Here is a 19,614-nt window from a genome sequence, read left to right as displayed (position 1 = left end):
TGAACATAAAAAAGATGAATGCTGGCAGCTGGTGTGTAGTTTGATCTAATGTGATAGATAACCCTCTTAAACTCTGGCCTGATTTTGAGTCTTAAATCCAATAATACAGGATTGAGAGAAATGTGTGCTAATACTTTTATAATACTCAATGAGATGTGGAGTGAAGCCAGTGATACATGTAAGCACAAATAAGCATCAAAACAAGCATCAAAAATTAGGATAACTACAATTTTGTCTGTGTTATAATTAGGGCTGGGTATCATTCAGAACTTGCCGATACGATACATACCTCGACACACAGGTCATGATATGATACAGATCTCGATACAAAGGCCATGATACGATACATATCTCGATACGAAGGCCATGATACGATACATATCTCGATACAAAGGCCATGATACGATACATACCTCGATACAAAGGCCATGATACGATACATATCTCAATACGAAGGCCATGATACGATACATATCTCGATACAAAGGCCATGATACGATACATATCTCGATACAAAGGCCATGATACGATACATATCTCAATACGAAGGCCATGATACGATACATATCTCAATACAAAGGTCATGATACCATACATACCTCGATACATCTCGATACATGACACGACACATACCTCGATACGAAGACCATGATACGATACATATTTCAATACACAGGCCATGATACGATACATATCTCGATACGAAGGCCATGATAAGATACATACCTCGATACATCTCGATACATGATACGATACATACCTCGATACGAAGGCCATGATACGATACATATTTCGATACACAGGCCATGATTCGATACATATCTCGATACAAAGGCCATGATATGACACATATCTCAATACGAAGGCCATGATACGATACATACCTCGATACATCTCGATACATGATACGATACATACCTCGATACACAGGCTATGATATGACACATACCTCGATATGAAGGCCATGATACGATACATATCTCGATACGAAGGCCATGATACGATACATATCTCGATACGAAGGCCATGATACGATACATATCTCGATACGAACGCCATGATACGATACATATCTCGATACGAAGGCCATGATCCGATACATATCTCTATACACAGGCCATGATACAATACATACGTCGATACGAAGGATATGATACATACCTCGATACATGATACAATACATATCTCAATACAAAGGCATGATACGATACATACCTTGATACGAAGGCCATGATACGAAGCATACCTCGATACAGTGAGTTTTTGATTCGATACGATATATTTCAAATTGATTTGATACGGTTCAATAAAAAATAAAGGCTAAATCATGGCTGTGATACTACGTCTTTATTAAACCGCTTCTTGTGCAAAGTGAATATGAAACACAAACATTTTAATCCCCAAAACAGTGAAAATGTCAAATGTGTCACATAAACGAGTTTCCTTTCTCTGAACAAGCAACAAAACTGTAGCGCTGTAACAAAATAATTGGGTAAAATATACCAAAAAATACTCTTGACAATATATCAATACTCTATCATCACATTAAACGATGCAATATATCAATATTTTAATATTTTTGCTCAGCCTTCGTTATATTGTTGTTTCCTTATCACAAATAGACCTGGAGGTGTGTTCAGTTTCATTCACACACAAACCCTTTTAAAAGTATTTCTCTTCCTTCTTAAGTGTCTTTGAGTGTCCAAAAAAGTGCTATATAAATCAAATTTATTATTAGTATTATTATGTCAGACAGAAAACACTATTCCACCTTGTGATGTCATGTGGTAATACAGAAAGTGCTCCATTGTGTTTTTAAACTCCATACACTTTCACTAGAATCGTTTGGATAATTTCAGCCCTGGAATTACTCATCTCTACTGAACCAAAAGTAAAAGGAGCTGTTAACTTGAAACCAACCGCTTAAGTTTTGGAGAAGTGGACAGACTAGTTATAAAGTATTACTCAAACATGTGTGAACACGTGTGAACATTTTAACATGGCTACAACACAAAAGCCATTTTTTGGATAATATATGACCATTAAGTCTTTGTTCACACTTTATTAAGGCTAATTAAGGTGTAGTTCTTATAAAATTGTGCCCAGTAGAAAAATGTGGTTTTAGCTGACTCATGAAAACTGCTTGAAACATTAATATTGAAAAGCTGAAGTCCACAACACCCAAAAGGTAAACTAGGTTATTACCAATTATGACTACCGGTAATTACTAGTTACTTAATAGTGGTAACCTACACTTTTCCTCTAACCGCTGCTGAAACGCTGAAATAACGAGATGTGTCCTGTGTTTTTTATTTGCAATCACTCAACATAACTTTTAGAAAAGCAAATTGGATACAGGAGAAGTGACAACAGGACACAGACACCTTGTACAAGTACGGCTTTCTAATATTTGAGTAAGTAAATTATCTGGACTTTATTTCTGTTTCAAGTGTATTTTTTTTATCTAAGCAGAAACACAAGAGGAAAAGGTTGTTTTTATCAACATTATCTCCTCAAAAACATACCTGGAGTTGCTTGAGGTTGAGTTTATTAGACTTTGTTATTAGTCTCTCTGACATCTCCAACCCGAAAATCCTCAAAAATTCAACCTTGTGATGTCATGAAGCAGAGGTGGGATCAAGTCGTTGTTTTGCGAGTCTCAAGTAAGTCTCAAGTTTTTGACCTCAAGTCTGAGTCAAGTCCCAAATCAAAGACAGGAGAGTCCAAGTCGAGTCTCGACTCGTTGTAGCTGACTCACGAAAAATGCAAAAACTTAAAACATTAATCTTGAACAGCTGAAGACCGCAATGCCCAAAAGGTAAACTAGGTTATGACTAATTATAACTACCGGTAATTACATTAGTGGTAAACTGCAATTTCCTTCTAACAGCTGCTGAAATGCTTAAATAATGAGATGTGTCCTGTGTTTTTTATTTGCATTCACTCAGCATAACCTTTTAAAAAAGCAAAGTGTATACAGGAAATGTGACAACAGATGACAGACAAACCAGCTGAATGAAACAACAAACAAAGCGCCTATAACAGGTTTTTACCATTTTACCAAAACACAGTTAAGAGAATTATATTTAGTGTCTGTGTCAGCCTGTTTTGGCACGTGTGTGTGTCTGTGTGTGTTTGTGTGCGTCTGTGTGTGTCTGTTTGTGTGCATGTGACTGGTTGTTTCGGGTTAGACAGTTATGGGGGTAAGGTGGCTGGGTGGAAGGGCATGTGGGACTATTTGTTTATGGTTGTAAAGAAATGTTTGTTTTGCGCTTTCTAGATTTATTCAATTTGATGTGTGATTTTACTTAAATTTTTTTTCAAAATTTAAAAGGTTCGGTTTAAAATTTTGCTTCCTGGTTGAAAATCATTACACACTAGGGACTTCCATAATTGTTACCTAGCAACCACTGGGACAAAACTATTATTTGATCAATTAAAATGTGACAAAACCCTCTTAGTGTAGTGTTAAGTATCAGACAAAATATGCCTCTTGTGTAAATTGTGCTTAACCTTTAGACAGAATTCTCCCTGGTGTGATCTTATCAATATCCTGTAATTGTCAACACATTTTTACACTTTTCTTTACAAACTGCTTCTTGATTTGTATAAAACTCTAATATTTAGTTTAGAAAATCAAAACTAGACAATGATTCAAACCTGTCGTGTGTATTTTTCATCTTTCTGTGGACTGAAATTCAGGGATAAATATCACAAAAACGAACCGAGCTGAGTTTACTATTGGACACGTCTGCCATCTAGTGTTCACTCACAAAACTGCACAACTAAATTAAAGTAAATAAGTGCTCTATGTTCCTCCTTTGAGCTGTAATATGCAGCTGGAGTTTGTTGGTTCATCCATGAGCGTTGAATTTACAGGATCAGCTTCTCTTTGTTGGTGGGATTGTCCAGATTTTCCACAAGGCTGTCATCTTTATCTAAAAATGAAAACAGAAATGTAGAGATAAATACGGGCAATTACTTTTTAATATATTAACTTATTTTGCCGGCTGCTGTGAAAGCGAGGATTAAATGGCAATATGGATGCTCAAACATGCACATATCACTCTAAATTTTACTTCGAGAGGGTAAATGAGAAGCTCTGAAAAGTCAATTTTGCATAATAGTTCTACCAGGACTTAAAAAAAAAAACAAAATAAAATGTGAAGCCAAAATTGTGATCTGAACACACCACTGATTTATTATAACTTGTGCCAAATCCTCGTGTTTTGTCTCAGGAATTCTCGTCTTGCCCCATCCCTACTGTATATACTGCATTATTTTCTAACCCTTTATGATTAGTGCTTTTCCTTTATTTAAAACGTACCAAAGATGAGCAGATTGCAGGAGCACCTGGCCTCTCCCAGGGGATTCTCCAGCACGAGAGTGTACAGCCCCGCGTCTTTGGCTCCACAGGACGGCAGGACCAGGGTGCACACTCCGTTGGCCGTGCTCTGCCAGAACCGAGAGCAGTTGGAGATTTTGGTTTCTCCTTTAAACCAACAGGCCTGCACACAACAAATATAACACACGTTATAATTATTGCCCATGGAAAGGTTCAGTATTAACCTTCTTGTATGTGCGTTGTGTTATTTTGTGAGTTCAGTATGAACTATAAAGACGTTTTAAAGCCTCCCAGACAAACAACTTGTTTTTGCACATGAACATTGAACATTTTACACAAATAAATCGACTTTATGTCATATTTAAGTGGCAAAATCTTTCTCAAATTCTCCACTGAACAAGAAGTGCCGCAACGAAAAGCTCGGTTTAGGAGCATTTAGAGACAAAAGTGTTTGGAGCGGAATAAGGTGAATATGGAGCTCAACAGTCTCACCCACTTTGAAGTAAATTTGAAATAAATTTTCCATTAATTTTTCCTATAGATTTTTAAAAAAAAAAAATTAATATTAAGAGTTCAAAGGCATCGCTGAGGTTAATCATCTAATATCCATAACAAGGTTTATATAATTATACTTACTTATTACTTATTTGACACCTGCCTCTTGCTTTTTTGTTGTTACTTATATAGAATTTATTATTACCATTTATATTTTTGATTTTTGTTATTATATTATATTGTGATATGTGAGCTACTTAGTCCAAATAATTTCCTTTGTGGATCAATAAGGTTTGTCTAAGTCTAAGTCTAAGGTTGTTTTAAGCCCAAAAAGCACATGTAAAGCACAAGATTCTGCAAAGTTTTCTTTAATAACATCGTAGTTTATACATTTTCAGAAACAGATTTTAAATATAATTATTGGTAATGTTCCCTTTAGTCACCATGCAGCTGAGAAAGCTTTCAAACTTTTGTATTTTTTATTTTTTTGGAATGTCTATTGAATGAGAATGAGAAATTTACTTTCAGAACCGGAGGCTGGGTGGAAACTTCATTGAAAACAGAAATAATAACAAAAATGCATCTACCAACAGACTTTTAATCATTTTAATTTGAAGTGTTTCAGTGTTTTAATAATATGTTACGTTGTTATGTTATGTTTGTTATGTTATGTTATCATTATGTTATGTAATGTAACGTAATGTTATGTTATATGTTATGTTGTTATGTTATGTAATGTAATGTAATGTTATGTTATGTTTCTAATGTTATGTTATGTTATGCTTGTTATTTATGTGTTATGTTTGTTATGTTATATGTTATGTTAGATGTAATATAATGTTAAGCTATATGTTATGTTTGTTATGTTATGTTTATGTTATCTTTGTTATGTTTATGTTATGTTATGTTATGTTATATGTGATATGTTATGATTGTTATGTTATCGTTATGTTATGTTATGTTTGTTATGTTATGTTATGTTATGTTATGTATGTTTGTTATGTTATGTTTATGTTATGTTGTTATGTTATGTATATGTTATGTTTGTTATGTTTATGTTATGTTATATGATATGTTATATGTCATGTAATGTTATGCTATATGTTATTTTTGTAATGTTATGTTATGTTTGCTATGTTTGTGTTATGTTTGTTATGCTATGTTATATTATGTTATGTTTATGTTATGTTATTTTATGTTATGTTATATGTTATGTTATGTTATGTTTGTTATGTTTGTGTTATGTTTGTTATGCTATGTTATATTATGTTATATTATGTTATGTTTATGTTATGTTATTTTATGTTATGTTATATGTTATGTTATGTTATGTTTGTTATGTTTGTGTTATGTTTGTTATGCTATGTTATATTATGTTATGTTTATGTTATGTTATGTTATGTTATGTTATATGTTATGTTATGTTATGTTTGTTATGTTTGTTATGTTTGTTATGCTATGTTATATTATGTTATATTATGTTATGTTTATGTTATGTTATGTTATGTTATGTTTGTTATGTTTGTTTGTTATGTTTTGTTTGCTATGTTATATTATGTTATATTATGTTATTTATGTTATGTTATGTTATGTTATATGTTATGTTTTATGTTGTTATGTATGTTATGTTATGTTATGTTATGTTTGTTATGTTATGTTATGTGTTTAGAGTACCTGTGGCGTTGGCATGCCCTGATAGGCACAGCTCATAGTGCAGTCATTTCCCCGGCGCACAGCGTGATCCTTCAGAGGGAGCAGGAAACTGGGCTTCACCTGACGTGACCGGGCACAGGACTGCTTCACATTCAGGCCACGGATACACTCTAAAAGACACACATTTCCTCAAGTTAAACACGTTTTGTTTTTACCTTTTCAATATACTAGAACAACATATTCAGAGATCACATACAAGTATAAAAGCAGCATGACAGATTCAAGCTAAATAAATTTACACAACTTTTTTGCCCAGTTCAAGTCCAAATGTAGATGTGGTTTAGTCCTGCCCTAGTCCTGGTTTAGTCCTGATTTAATTCTGTATTTAGTCCAGTTTAATCCCAGTTTTGATGTGTTAATTATGCAAGAGTGAACAAAGTCAAAAAGTCATCTACACAGTTTGACGGAATTTAACTGAGATTAAACCCTAAAGTAAATCTGGAGTACAGAATACAGGACTAGAACAGGACCAACTAAATCAAGATCAGGACCAATCTGGGTTCAAACCAGGATCAAACCAGGACAAGTGCGAACGCTCGTAGAATTTTGAAGAAGACATTTTTATACCTTTCTCTTTGGGGATGAAATAAGGCTCTTTTGAATCCAAGGGGTCACTGAATCCAATGAAGTTCTGCGCCAGGACCCTGAAGTAGTACTTTCTCCCTGGCAGCAGCCCAGTGACCGTGTACTTTTTACTGAACACGCGCTCTGCCACAGTGAACCAGGAGGTGGTGCTAGAGTCCCTCTTCAGGATGACATAATGAGCCCCCTCGTCGTCGTCGGCCAGGTCGGGGGTGTGCTCCCAATGAAGGGTCACTGTTCCTGGGACTTCCTCCACCAAACGCAAGCTCTTTGGAGGCCGAGGAAAGTCTAACCAAGAGGAAGGTGAAATCACAGTGAGACAAAATAATAGATATTTTGCATTGACATCACGCTGGGGGAGTTTTACATGTATGTTTATGGTGGAATGTTCGGCACTTATCATGGAAACCTAATGCACATATTAACAAAAAGTGTTTAAATACTCTGAAAACTCAAGAAAAAGTATTAAATATATATTAAACCACACATTTCCAGGAGCATGTGATCAATACGAGCCTTTATGGTCCTGTTTAAGAGTTTGATTTTCAACAAGTGAGAGTGACTAAGTAAAAAACTGTTGGTTAATGATATCAGTGGCAGAGTTAGCAATTTGGGGGCCCTAGGCGAACTTGAGTTTGGGGCCCTCACTATAATGCACCGTTTTTTTTTTTTTTTTTTTTTGTTTTTTTCATATATATATATTTATTGTCTGTTTTCCCCATTGTTCTTGAGACATACACATCTCTATTTATTTGAATTACGGTGGATTGGAAACTTTTCTTATTAGTTAGGGGGCCTACTAGTCAGAACTGAAAGTTTTTTGTTTTTTTTCTACTACAATTACATTTTGTTTACATCAATTACATATGATTATTATTATATTTCTTATGATTACTTTTTAAAAGTAAAATACTTTAATGCTATACTGAGAGAAAATCTAATTGCTCTGAGGCCTTGGCCATTAGTAACACTGAGGGCAATTGATTGGGGCCCCTCCAGGTTTGGGGGCCCTAGGCAGCCCCCTATTTTGCCTAATGATAGCGCCGCCTCTGAATGCCATCTACCTTGTGACTGTGACTTGATTAAATAATTTCTCCTGCTGTAGTTCCAACTAAGTCAGTTCTATATGGTCAAATTGTGTTAAAACAAAGATGAGATTAAAGTCTAACTTGAGTAACAGAGCTCCAGACAGAGCAGTGCCTACAGTTAGCAGGATCAATAGGTTTCATTTACATGACATCACAACTTGGCAGAGTTCTACCAGTAGCTCTCAACCCTTTTCTAAATCGCTCGCCAAGGGATTTTGGAATTATACCATTGTGCTGAATAACCAAAATGTGTTTAATTTTATGCCTATTTAACATTGCAAATGTATCATTTTGATGCCCAACTTTGTGCACTAATAAATGGACAATAGTTTAGGTTTTATAAGCATTTAACTGTACCCCAAGGCTTGCCCTTTTTCTTATTCTCATAATCGTCTCAGTTTCTTGCAGCCGTTAAAATGAGTAGCTCTCTGGCATTTTTATTTTGTAAAGGTAGCTCACAGGAGAAAAATGGTTGGAGACCCATCGTTTCTGGTTAATATCTATGCATTTACAAGGCCTATCCACATGAAACAAGATGGAGAAAAGCTAAATCTGTCTCCTCTGTCAGCATAAATTAAATAAAGTGAAATTAAAGTTTTCACAATAGGTTCAAAATGTTGATCACTGCCTTTTGTAAATCCATCAAATGTAATGATAAGTGTGAGTAACGAATCCCTCGCAAACAATAGTAAAGTTAAACATTTGTGTGTGTGGATATTTTCTGTCAAAACTCTGATCATAATTATATAATTTTGGTAACAGCACTTGCCTGTAACTTTAACATTGACATCATAGTGGGCCTCTCCAAATTCGTTCTTCAGGTGGACGCGGTAAACTCCGGAGTCTGAGCGGACAGACGAGGGGATGAGGAGCTGGGAGTGGTTGGTGCCTTTGATGACGGCCTCTCGTCCAGTGGTGAGGAGCCCATCTTTGAACCACGTTACTAACGGGGGAGGAGAAGCCTGTAAACAAAAGAAAACTATGAAACGTAGGTAAGTCTTGAAAGAATTTAATAGTACTGTATGTGTGACTAATTTATTGGATAATGTGACTATTGATACTTTGCAGCTGATGTAAGCAACATTCCCGGGGAGTGTGATGTTAACGATAGGTTCTGCTCTGTTTGAGGCTCTGTTAGACTTTAATATAAGGTTTATTTTAACACAATCTGACCACAAGGAGCTGATTTATTTGGAACTACAACAAGTGAGCTGATTTGTACAGTTTTTCAGTGAGTCACTCCCACTATTTTGTCAAAAATCAAACACCTAAATAGGACTGTGAATGCTCGTATTGATCACAGGCTGTTGTTTAAATCCATTTTGTGTTTTTTCTTGAGTTTTCAGACCATCTTAAAACTTATTTGGGAGCGTTTGCTAATGTGTACATTGTGTCACCATGGTAACTGCTGAACAGTCCATCACAGAAATATATATAGAAGAAGTTTTTTTTATTTATTATTTAAGTTTGTTTTTTTTAATATTAGTTTTATTATATTATATTTGTACTTGACCCTTTTAGCCTAGGTTAGGCATGCCAGAGGACAAAGACATTATTTATTTTATTTTATATTTTACTTGTTCTGAATTCAATGTTTAAGCAAAACTATTATTAAACATTTATTTTAATAAGAAAAGGTTTAACATTCCATATCTCAAAAGAAAAAAAACCAAACACGCACACATGCTGAAACTTTTTCAATAAATATTTAGTTTGGCCCACAACTTAGTCTCAGTTTTTAATTTTGACCCTCTGTGAATTTCAGTTTGACACCCCGGCCTAGGTTTTTTGCTATGTTATGTTTTAGGGTAACAAGAATTTCAAAATAAAAACCTGTAACATCCCTGGTTTGTTGGTGGTTGGTAATAATAAAATAGCAAAACGAGTGCATAATTAAGGAAAATTGTTATGCACTCGACCCATTCATGACGAACATGTGAGCCAGTATAATCACATTTTCTTTGCGTTTTAGTCATTTTTAAGTATCCATTTATGTATTTTACTTAAATAAATGACAATTTATGCCTCATTTTCCTGTTGACAGGGATCAAAATTGTCAAAAATAGGGACATTTCTTATATAAACCTGGGACAAATCAATGGCTTTGTATAAATCTGCTGGGATAGGGGACACAGGGCTCAAAACTGGGTCTGTCCTGGGTAAACAGGGACGTCTGGTCACCTGTGATAGTTTAGTTTTGTAGTTCATGTAGTTCAATGTATGTGGTTAAGTTAAAAGTCTTACAAAAAAGCTGAGGCGAAGGCAGAGTGCGGTTCCAGCTCTAACTACCACTTGGTTTCTCAGCTTCCCATCCAGGTTAAATCTGGGAGACACTGCCAAAAAATACATAATAATACTTTAAAAACGTACTCAACTAATTAACTAAATACTAAACAAATGCATAAATAAATAAATACATAATAAAGTACAGTGTTATTACCAGGTGGAGGCATGGCTAAAACCCCTTTAGACATTTCAACAGACTCTCCCAGTCCTCCTTCATTGACCGCACGGATACGGAAAAAGTGCTTCATCCTCTCCTGAAGTCCTGCCACAGTGAAGCTCGTACCGGCCACAGGGACCTTCGTGACTTTGGTCCAGTCTTTACTATTCTCCGGACGGACTTCCAGAACGTATCCTGTAGGTTCATCTCCTGTTTCAGGAGCGCTCCACCTCAGAGAAATGGTGGAGAAGGAGGAATCGGACACAAAAAAGTTCCTCACAAGACCAGGAGCTCCTACAATGACAAAGAGTTAGGTTTAGGTTAGATTGTGTACAGCGGTGATTGGATTTTATTTTTTAAAAGAATCAAATCTTTTTCTTTCTAATCTTTATGCACTTTTATACTGAACCAAAACAAAAATCATCACAGAAGCAAAGTAAACAACATAAGTGAGAGCTTTGTGCACCAAAAACAGATCTGGCATCAGAATAACAATTAGTTTTTTATTTTTAATTTTTATTAGTTTTAGTTTTTATTATTATTATTGTAGTGCAACATTTTATTTAGATATTCATAATTCCAAGTGTGATTTTTCCTTCTAATTAGTGATAAATAAATGCATTACGAACAGTACAACAAACTTAAAGCTGTTTTAAGTTTATGACATATTTTTAAACTATTATAATGCAATGTGAAATGAAAGTATTTTAAGTATTCAGAATATAGTACTTTCATTGGATCACTTGATCAATAAATGCAATACAAAATCCAAGGACTGATACTTTGCAGTGACATCACTCTTGGGGATGTTCTACATGTATGTGCATGGCGAAATGTTTAGCATTGACCATAATAACCCAATGCATAGGATGACGAGACGTTTCTATTTACCCGGGACAGCCCAAGTATTGAGCCCTGTGTCCCCTGTCCCAGCAGATTTATCCAAAACCAGTGATTTGTCCTAGTTTTATACAAGAAATGTCCCAGATGTCCCTATTTTTGGCCAATCTGATCTAAACCAGGTCTAAACCAGGACTACATCAGGTCTAAACCAGGACTAAAACAGGACAATCACAATTTTTGACTAATCTGATCCCCGACAACAGTAAAGAGGAGCATAAACTGTCATTTGTTTCACCAAAAAACAGAGAGAAAAAATCCTGCACACTGTCTTACTTGTAAAATGTGAGATTTATTCGTACAAACTGTTTTGTTCTAATAAATCTCCTAATAAAACTGGTTTGTCCCAATAAATCTCACATTTTGCAAGTAAGACGTGTGCAGGGTTTTTCTCTGTGTTCTTGAGCTGCTCCCTCTCCTCCAACGCACCCGTCTCAAGTAAATGATGTGCGAAGTTTTCATTCTTTCTAGCCAAAAAACAGAAAACTGTATTTGCAAATGACCACAAAGCAAAAAAAAAAAAAAAAATGCAGCAACAGAAATCCCTCACATGATGACTTACATGAGAATGCACAATGTTTTATGTTTTATACCAAATATCCCAACCCAGGTGTGTCCCAGTTTAGAATTTTGAAATCTGGTCACCCTAACAATTTACACATTTACACAAAAACACACAAACACAAAATGGATTTAAACTAATTTTCAGGAACCTGTGATCAATACAAAAGTTCATGGTCCTATTTAAGTGTCAATGTTCAACAAAAAAGGTGAAAGTGACTAAATAAACTAACTAAAAACTGTTGCTTGAAAGCTTCGGACTGTAATTTTCTGTGTGAGAGGCTTGTTTAAATCATCTAACCTGTTGTAGTTCCAGTTAAGTCAGCTCTTTATGGTCATATAAATTAAAACTCAGATTAAAGTCTAACTTCAGTAACAGAGCTTCAGACAGAGCAGTGAATTGTTGGTGACATAAGCTGCAAAATATGATTTCTGTACCTAAATACATTATCAAAGTATTCTTCCCAGCATTGTGAATAATTTGAGGAATAAAAGTATGAGAAGGAACAGCCTGTCTCACGTATGGGGTCTTTGGCTTGGACCATGTTGGAGACGGTGCTGGGGTCGCCTGCTCCAGCTCTGTTTACACTGGTGACGCGAAACTCATACTCTGCTCCCTCCACCAGACCGTCCACCGTGAATTTAGAGTCTGGAAGCAATAACACAGAGTTAATGAAACATGTCTATACTACAGCCTGTCCACAGCAGAAAAACAATGATGCAAAACATGTATTCTTAGTGATTCTCAGTGATATGTAAAGGGAAATGGGACATATGTAAATCATAATGGCCCTCTTCATGTGTTATTTATTACGTGCCGGTCCTTTTTACTGTCATTTAAAATGTAAAACATTACACAACTATTGCAGCACTTTTAAGTTACTCTCACTAAAATAACTCGCTGATTGTCAAATAACAATCAGTGAGCGAAGATGGCAAACTTTTGCTCCGTATATGGACTGAACCATGACTAAACCAGGTCTAAACCAGGACTAAATCAGGACTAAAGCAGGTCTAAAGCAGGTCTAAACCAGGAGTAAACCAGAACCGAACCAGTGTGGCCATACCAGCTTGTCAAAGCCTGATCCCGTCAGATCTCAGAAGCTAAGCAGGCTGGGCCTGGGTAGTACATGGATGGGAGACCACTAGGAATTCCAGGTGCCACAGGGGGGCACCAGTGGCAAGACACTTCACGTACATTGCCTAGTATGAAAGTGGTGTGAGCGTGAGTGATGGGGGTGGTCGGAGGGGCCGATGGCGCAGATTGGCAGCCCCCAGGGCAGCTGTGGCTACAATAATAGCTTACCACCAGTGAGTGTGGAGTGACTGAATAATGAACTGTAAAGTGCTTTGGGTATCTTGAAAGGCACTATATAAATGCAATCAATCAGATCTGAACCAGGACTAATCTTGGACTAGGATTTATAATCTAGGATCACCCTTGAGAGAACCCCGAGCCCGTGGAGCAGGGTGTCCACAAAGTGCGATCGGGCATCAGCTGCGATTAGCCCCATGGAATGCAGAGTTTTGTGTCGGTCGTTTCGCCTGTGGTCACCTGATGGTCTACGCAGGCGCACCTCCGGGCCTGTACCAACATTTGGAACCATAATAATGGCGTTTCATCGCTGGTGATAGCTCAGTAGTTTTAGCAAATTTGTATGAAGAAAAAACGAAAAACTGACCACTTCAATCCAGGTTAAAAATGCATTGTAATGTGCGTTGCTCACATCTGTACCGAGTAAAATATTACATTTTTTTCCCTGTAATGCCAACCATCAATCTTACAGCAAAAAGCAAAGCATTACAGTAGTTTGTTACTTTTATAACACGTTACTCCCAACACTGTTCATTAACTTACTCACAGTTGTATTTTGATTGATTCATACATTTGATCCTGTATTTGAGGCTTCACGGCTCAGAAATTCCTGTTTTCACCAACACCCTATCTCAGGTCACTGCTCTGTGTACTTGCAATTATTGGAAAAAAAAAAAAAAAGATTTAACCTGCATCACACACAGGATTGAAAAATGTCACGTAAATTATAATTGACTGGCTGCTGCAGTGAAAAGTCAATATGAAGAGACAGACATTTCACTTCTGCAGTTTTGAACAGGAAGTCAATAAGCCTTGTTTCTGTTATCGAGCTGTTTTATATCAATATTTGGATTTACAATGAACAAAATGTAATGTCATATCTACATGTTACAGTTTAAGACAAAAGACCTGCTAAAATAATGTTTCATGAAGCAGAAAATAAATAATAATAAATAAAAGCATAAAATATCTTCTTTAAATGAAACAGACCCGTGATGAGGTCTTTGTTGAGCTGTAGCCACATGTTACTCCCCTTCTTCCTTCGCTCCAGGATGTACCCCAGGACCGGAGCGCCTCCATCGTCTCCAGGGGGAGTCCAGCTCACGGTCAGGTTCTCCTTCGTCACATTGGACACTTGGGGCTGGGACACCACACCCGGAGGCTCTGAGTCCATAAGAGACTGTGTTACTTTAGTGCTGTTGTTAAAATGTTGGTTAAGATACTTGTGTATTTGTTTTCTGAACTACTGAGCGCTCTGAGGTAGAAACATTTTGGGCCATACCTCCTTGTCAAAGTAATTCAAAGTGCTTTACAGAACAAGAAATGCATTAAAATCACAACACAAATAAATCAAAACATAATAAATAATCATCAAAAAATTAAAAAGAGAGACAGTAAATGAGAGAGAATTAAAAATTAAAACTTTAATTAAAAGCTTGGGTTGTGCCTGAGTGGCATACAGCTGTGCCACTCAGGTGCCTCAGTTAGTTTGTAACAAGGTTAACAGAATATCGTTCCACTTTAAAAGGGTGTGGTTTTTCTCTTAGTGCATTTTTTTTCCCTCTTTGGTGTGGGCCAATGGCCATGTAATTGGCAGTTGGAAAGGGGTGGTGCTTATTGTTTAAAAACCCTGTGAACCTTCCCCCCACACTCTCTCTCACCCTGTTGTCTCTCTGTCCAGGTCAATAGGAAGCAGCTCACACATTGCACTTACGGGATTCATTGTAAATGTTAAGGGGATGCTAATTTTAGATTGAATGTTGACTGGATTTCATTTTGTTGTTTTAACTGAATGTCTGACTGTTTCTCTCTCACACCCTGTTTGTCTCTCTGTCCAGATGAGGTCTCCAGGCAGTCTTAAGACTTGTCGCCCACTCCGTGGGTGAAACTGGGGCACTCTGGGGCCATGGCGCCACACCGGCTGTCGATTTCCTGCCACAGAGCCATGCTGGCCCGACCAAAAGTCTGGACCTCTGGACAAGCTCCTAACAACCTTTTTAACAAACCTTTTAACCGACTTCCTCACTCCTGGACATGTCGATTCCCCATTTATACAGAAACTGCTAGATTACTGTAAATAACACTCTTAAAACTGAACTCTGTTGTCCGTAGCTCTTTGGTCTTCCACAACCTTAGGGGGCGTCACAGGGTGCCCATGTCAAAAATGTCCTTAGGCAAGACACCCACATTGCTTAGTATGAACGGTGTGTGTGAGAGTGTTATTGGTGGTCAGAGGGCCGATGGTGCAGATTGGCAGCTTCGCTAAATCTATGTATGTATGTCTAGTATGTTTTGGGTTTTTTGAGATATTAAAATTCCAGGCAAAACCATATGTGCTAGTTAGAAGAAACGCATATACAAATAGTTTTACCTATAGGTTCTCCAGCTCTGACATCCTCGGTCTCCAGCGGCTCACTCGTGCCCTCTTCGTTCACTGCCCTGATGCGATACTGATAGGCCTCGCCCTCAGACACGGTATCGTCAGTGAAGACGGTGGTGCTGCTCTTCACTTCGCCCACGCTGTCCCAGGACTTCTTACCCGTTGGCCGTCGCTCAATGAGGAAGCTCGTCACCTGTTTGCCTCCATTATCCCGGGGAGCCTTCCACTTCATCTTAATGCATTTTCTAGACATCTCAAGGAACTCGGCTTTTCCTTGTGGAGCCTTAGGGCGGTCTGAAAAAAGAATTCAATGTTTTGTGTTTAAAGGTGCATCTTCTTCTTCATAACTTCTGGTAGGGAGTCCGTCAAATGCTTTTATCCATGGCAATGTCATGGTGTATCTGGAAGGGCATTAAATCTTTCTATATTCATGGAGACCAAACCAGACCAAGTTCCAGGTCAGATCTGTGGAGTGGCACCCTCGCTCACAATGAGAATGCCTGTTTTTCTCAGTGTTTTTAAGAAGTAAAACCACTTGTAATTGAATAAATTTAAGGTAAAACTGTGTATTGTCATGTTGTGGACATTTTAGGTAGAGCCATGACACATCCACAGAAACAAGGTGACAGACCCTCCACCAGAAAAGTTACACAATGCACCTTTAAAGGAGACTTATTATGTAAAATATAGCTTTTAACTGTTATGATGTTTTGTCTCGACACAGGCTCAGTCAAAGCTGTATTTTGATTGATTTATGCATGTTTAAGTTGTCCGTCTGTTTTCTTTATAATTTACCCCACCCACACCTCTGTACTTGACACCTCTGAGTCACACAGCCTGTATAGGATTAAAAATGTTGCAAAGCCATTTTTGACGAACAGAACGAACGAAGTCAGTGGCCTGTTGAAATTGCTTTAGACCAATATTTTAGTTTAAGCCATTATAGGTCAATATTTCATTTACAGTAAACAAAATGTAAACTTATTATCTACGTATGTTATACTTTATTATAGAGATGGATCAACCCATCTTTCTCGTTTTGATATCAATGCTTTAAGTATCTGCAGACCTACTAACTGATACCAGCGTAGGGAGGGAAAATAGCATTTATTTCCTAAAAACACAGTTCACTTAGAGAGATAGAATTGAGTTATGCAGCTGTTAATTATCCTTCAAATCACAACTGAACTGTTTTGAATGAATAAAAGTTCAGAGATTATGAGATGAAAAATCTGCCTGTAAATAGTCTTTTTACATCCAATTAAAGGTCTAATCACAATATCACAGGGTTGTCCAAACTATGCTTCCCTACAAAGACAGAACACCGTAGCATCATGTTCGGTCAAAAATTAGTTCATTTCAGTCTGGGGGTATGTTTTTATGTTTTTTGCCTCCTTCTTTTTGTTGCGGCCTTGGCACAGGGTCTTAACACATTAAATAAATATACCTTTGTATTCAATTATACTTCAATTATGTTTAATGTGAAAGCATTTAGTGCATTTATTCATACTGTACATACTATACTGCTAAGTCACTTGTCTGTCAAAGTGTTAAACTGCATAAGTGTCGCCGCACGATCCTGATCAGCACTAAACAGAAAACCTAAAGCTCTTCTATGTCATTTCAAACAAACGCCATGATGACCCGACCTTGGTGAGGTGTTCTTATAATGGATGGAAGTCTGGTGAAAATCAAGCAAATAATAATGGTCATGTCAGGTTCTGCCTTTTGCCTTTGCACGACTCTTTATTTTTTACCTAAGGCAAATACAATGGCAGAATACAGGAACTGACAAATAAGGGTCAAAGGTCAATTTTGAGCTCAATATTTTATTATTTTTCGCACACAAATATTTCTTCATTATAGCAACTAGTTGTCAAATTTTGGGAGCCCTACCTATTATACTTTTGTCTAGACAAAACAGAAACTTTGAAGTCATTTTTCTCAGTTTCACACTCTGGAGAGTTAAGATCTTTTGTCTTTGTAGGGCAGTATGGCCCAGGGACCAAATGTGACCCTCAGAGCAATATGTTTGGGCCCCGAGGCCTCCTGCTGAAATGGCCCAAATGATTACAAGCAGAACATTTACTGCAAATTTAAGTAATTCTACTCTAAACATTCAATAACACCACATGGAGTGTGATACAGACCTCAAATTAAATGTCTAAGCCAAATTAAAGGGCCAGTGTCTTTGGAGTAGCTATGTTAAATGACTCACTGTATGACCACCAATTTGTTGTCCTCCGCTTCAAATATGTTTAGATATGGGGCCCTCGGTCAAAAAATTTTGGACACCCCTGCGATATCGGCGTGACTGATATCATGGAACTGGTAAGCAGATCCAGACACTGTTTCATTATAGGTGCCGATATTCGATATCAGTCTCGGTGCATCCTAGTGCATCATAGTTTATTACTAAATACCAGAAAGATCATAATGTCTTCTTAAAAACCTACCGATCACGTTGAGGTGCAGATTGGCAACAGCAGTGCCACAGTCGCTCTTGAGGCGTAACATCATTGCCCCGCTGTCCTCTCTCACACATCTGATAAAACAATCTCAGCATTAAAAACAAGAATTATGTAACAGATTAAGGCATCAGGGGTATTATTATAACCACCTGGTGAGTACAAGAGTCGTGCCATCAGCAGATCTCTCTATTTTCGTCCTCTCGTCCTCCACGACCTCTACTCCATCTTTGTACCATGTGACCTTCGGCAGAGGTTTGCCTATAAAGGGGATTTTAATGGTTGCGGTCTGACCTGCCTTCACCGTAACAGGCTGGGCCCCCAACATGTCCAGAACCGAGCTGTCAATTTCAGGAGGATCTGTGATAGATCAATGTAAGATTATATTTAGCTTCCAGGTGGTTTAAAAACACACACACATTGGGTTTCAGTGCTTTTTGGAGACTTTACTGGACTTGAATTCTTGATCCTAACCTTGTCCATATTTCACTATTTTCTGATCTATGTTGTAATACTGTTTCCCCATCAAAAAGATACATGGAATTTTGTTTCATTCACATGTTTAACACAGAAATTTTGCATATTTTGGCTTAGTAATCCTTTCAAACAGAAAACACTCCTGGAATTTCCAATTTGAGCTAAAGAAAAAAGTAAAAAGAAGCTGTTAACTTGAAAACTACTGCTTCATGACATTACAAGGTGGAGCATTTTGAGCTTTGTAGATGTAGACAGACTAATAATAAAGAGTTACTCAAACATGTGTGAATAAAACAAAACACAACTCCAGGTTTGTCTTTGAGGAGGTAATGTAGGACCTTTAACCTAAACTCAAACCACTGATGTTGTTGATCTAATACTGTGGTCCAGATTTTTGGCATCCTATAAAGTAATAAATCCCCCACAAACAGTCTCTTACCTGCGATGCTCAGCACAGCCTCGCTCTCTGCTCCTTTGGCTTTAAACGTGTACTTCCCTTCATGTGCATCAGTCACACCAGAGAAGAGCAGCTTGTGGACAGCCCCCTGCTTAACCACCTGCACCCCACTTTGCTCGGAAATCTGAAAGAAAAAGACCAAACCATGAATTATGCTGATATGTAAATAAATGTAATGTTGGCAATGTTGGCAAATGAGCTAAAGAAATATTATTTATGAATGCATGGGTCTTAGCCAGAGGTGGGACCAAGTCGTCGTATTGCAAGTCTCAAGTAGGTCTTAAGTCTTTGAGCTCAAGTCCAAGTCAAGTCCCAAGTCAAATACAGACAAGTCCAAGTGGAGTCTTGAGTCACTGGCCCATAAGTCCAAGTTGTCTTCTTTGAGCTTCA

The 19,614-nt window shown here is 37.3% G+C and overlaps 1 protein-coding gene and 1 pseudogene across 1 annotated transcript in view; one reads left to right on the top strand and one right to left on the bottom strand.

Moving 5' to 3' along the window:
- Positions 1-3,873: 3,873 nt before the first annotated feature.
- LOC110165925 (immunoglobulin superfamily member 22) overlaps positions 3,874-19,614 on the bottom strand; it is a 38,806-nt gene continuing 23,065 nt past the window's right edge. The window contains exons 14-26 of the mRNA XM_055155911.1: positions 19,207-19,348; positions 18,443-18,650; positions 18,279-18,367; positions 15,814-16,116; positions 14,433-14,606; positions 12,648-12,776; positions 10,664-10,960; positions 10,468-10,556; positions 8,993-9,185; positions 7,072-7,423; positions 6,515-6,602; positions 4,328-4,508; positions 3,874-3,938 (exon numbers count right to left, since the gene is read on the bottom strand). Of these exons, the coding sequence (XP_055011886.1) occupies positions 3,874-3,938; positions 4,328-4,508; positions 6,515-6,602; positions 7,072-7,423; positions 8,993-9,185; positions 10,468-10,556; positions 10,664-10,960; positions 12,648-12,776; positions 14,433-14,606; positions 15,814-16,116; positions 18,279-18,367; positions 18,443-18,650; positions 19,207-19,348 (2,310 nt within the window). The remainder of the gene's footprint in view (positions 3,939-4,327; positions 4,509-6,514; positions 6,603-7,071; positions 7,424-8,992; positions 9,186-10,467; positions 10,557-10,663; positions 10,961-12,647; positions 12,777-14,432; positions 14,607-15,813; positions 16,117-18,278; positions 18,368-18,442; positions 18,651-19,206; positions 19,349-19,614) is intronic.
- On the top strand, positions 13,181-13,297 carry LOC129409649 (5S ribosomal RNA; annotated as a pseudogene).

The sequence above is a fragment of the Boleophthalmus pectinirostris genome, unplaced genomic scaffold (assembly GCF_026225935.1).
Source record: "Boleophthalmus pectinirostris isolate CB_2022bp ecotype Guang Dong unplaced genomic scaffold, ASM2622593v1 HiC_scaffold_2, whole genome shotgun sequence".
NCBI classification, from domain to species: domain Eukaryota; kingdom Metazoa; phylum Chordata; class Actinopteri; order Gobiiformes; family Gobiidae; genus Boleophthalmus; species Boleophthalmus pectinirostris.
Note: the sequence above shows the minus strand (reverse complement) of the source record. Positions and strands in the feature narration are given on the sequence as shown.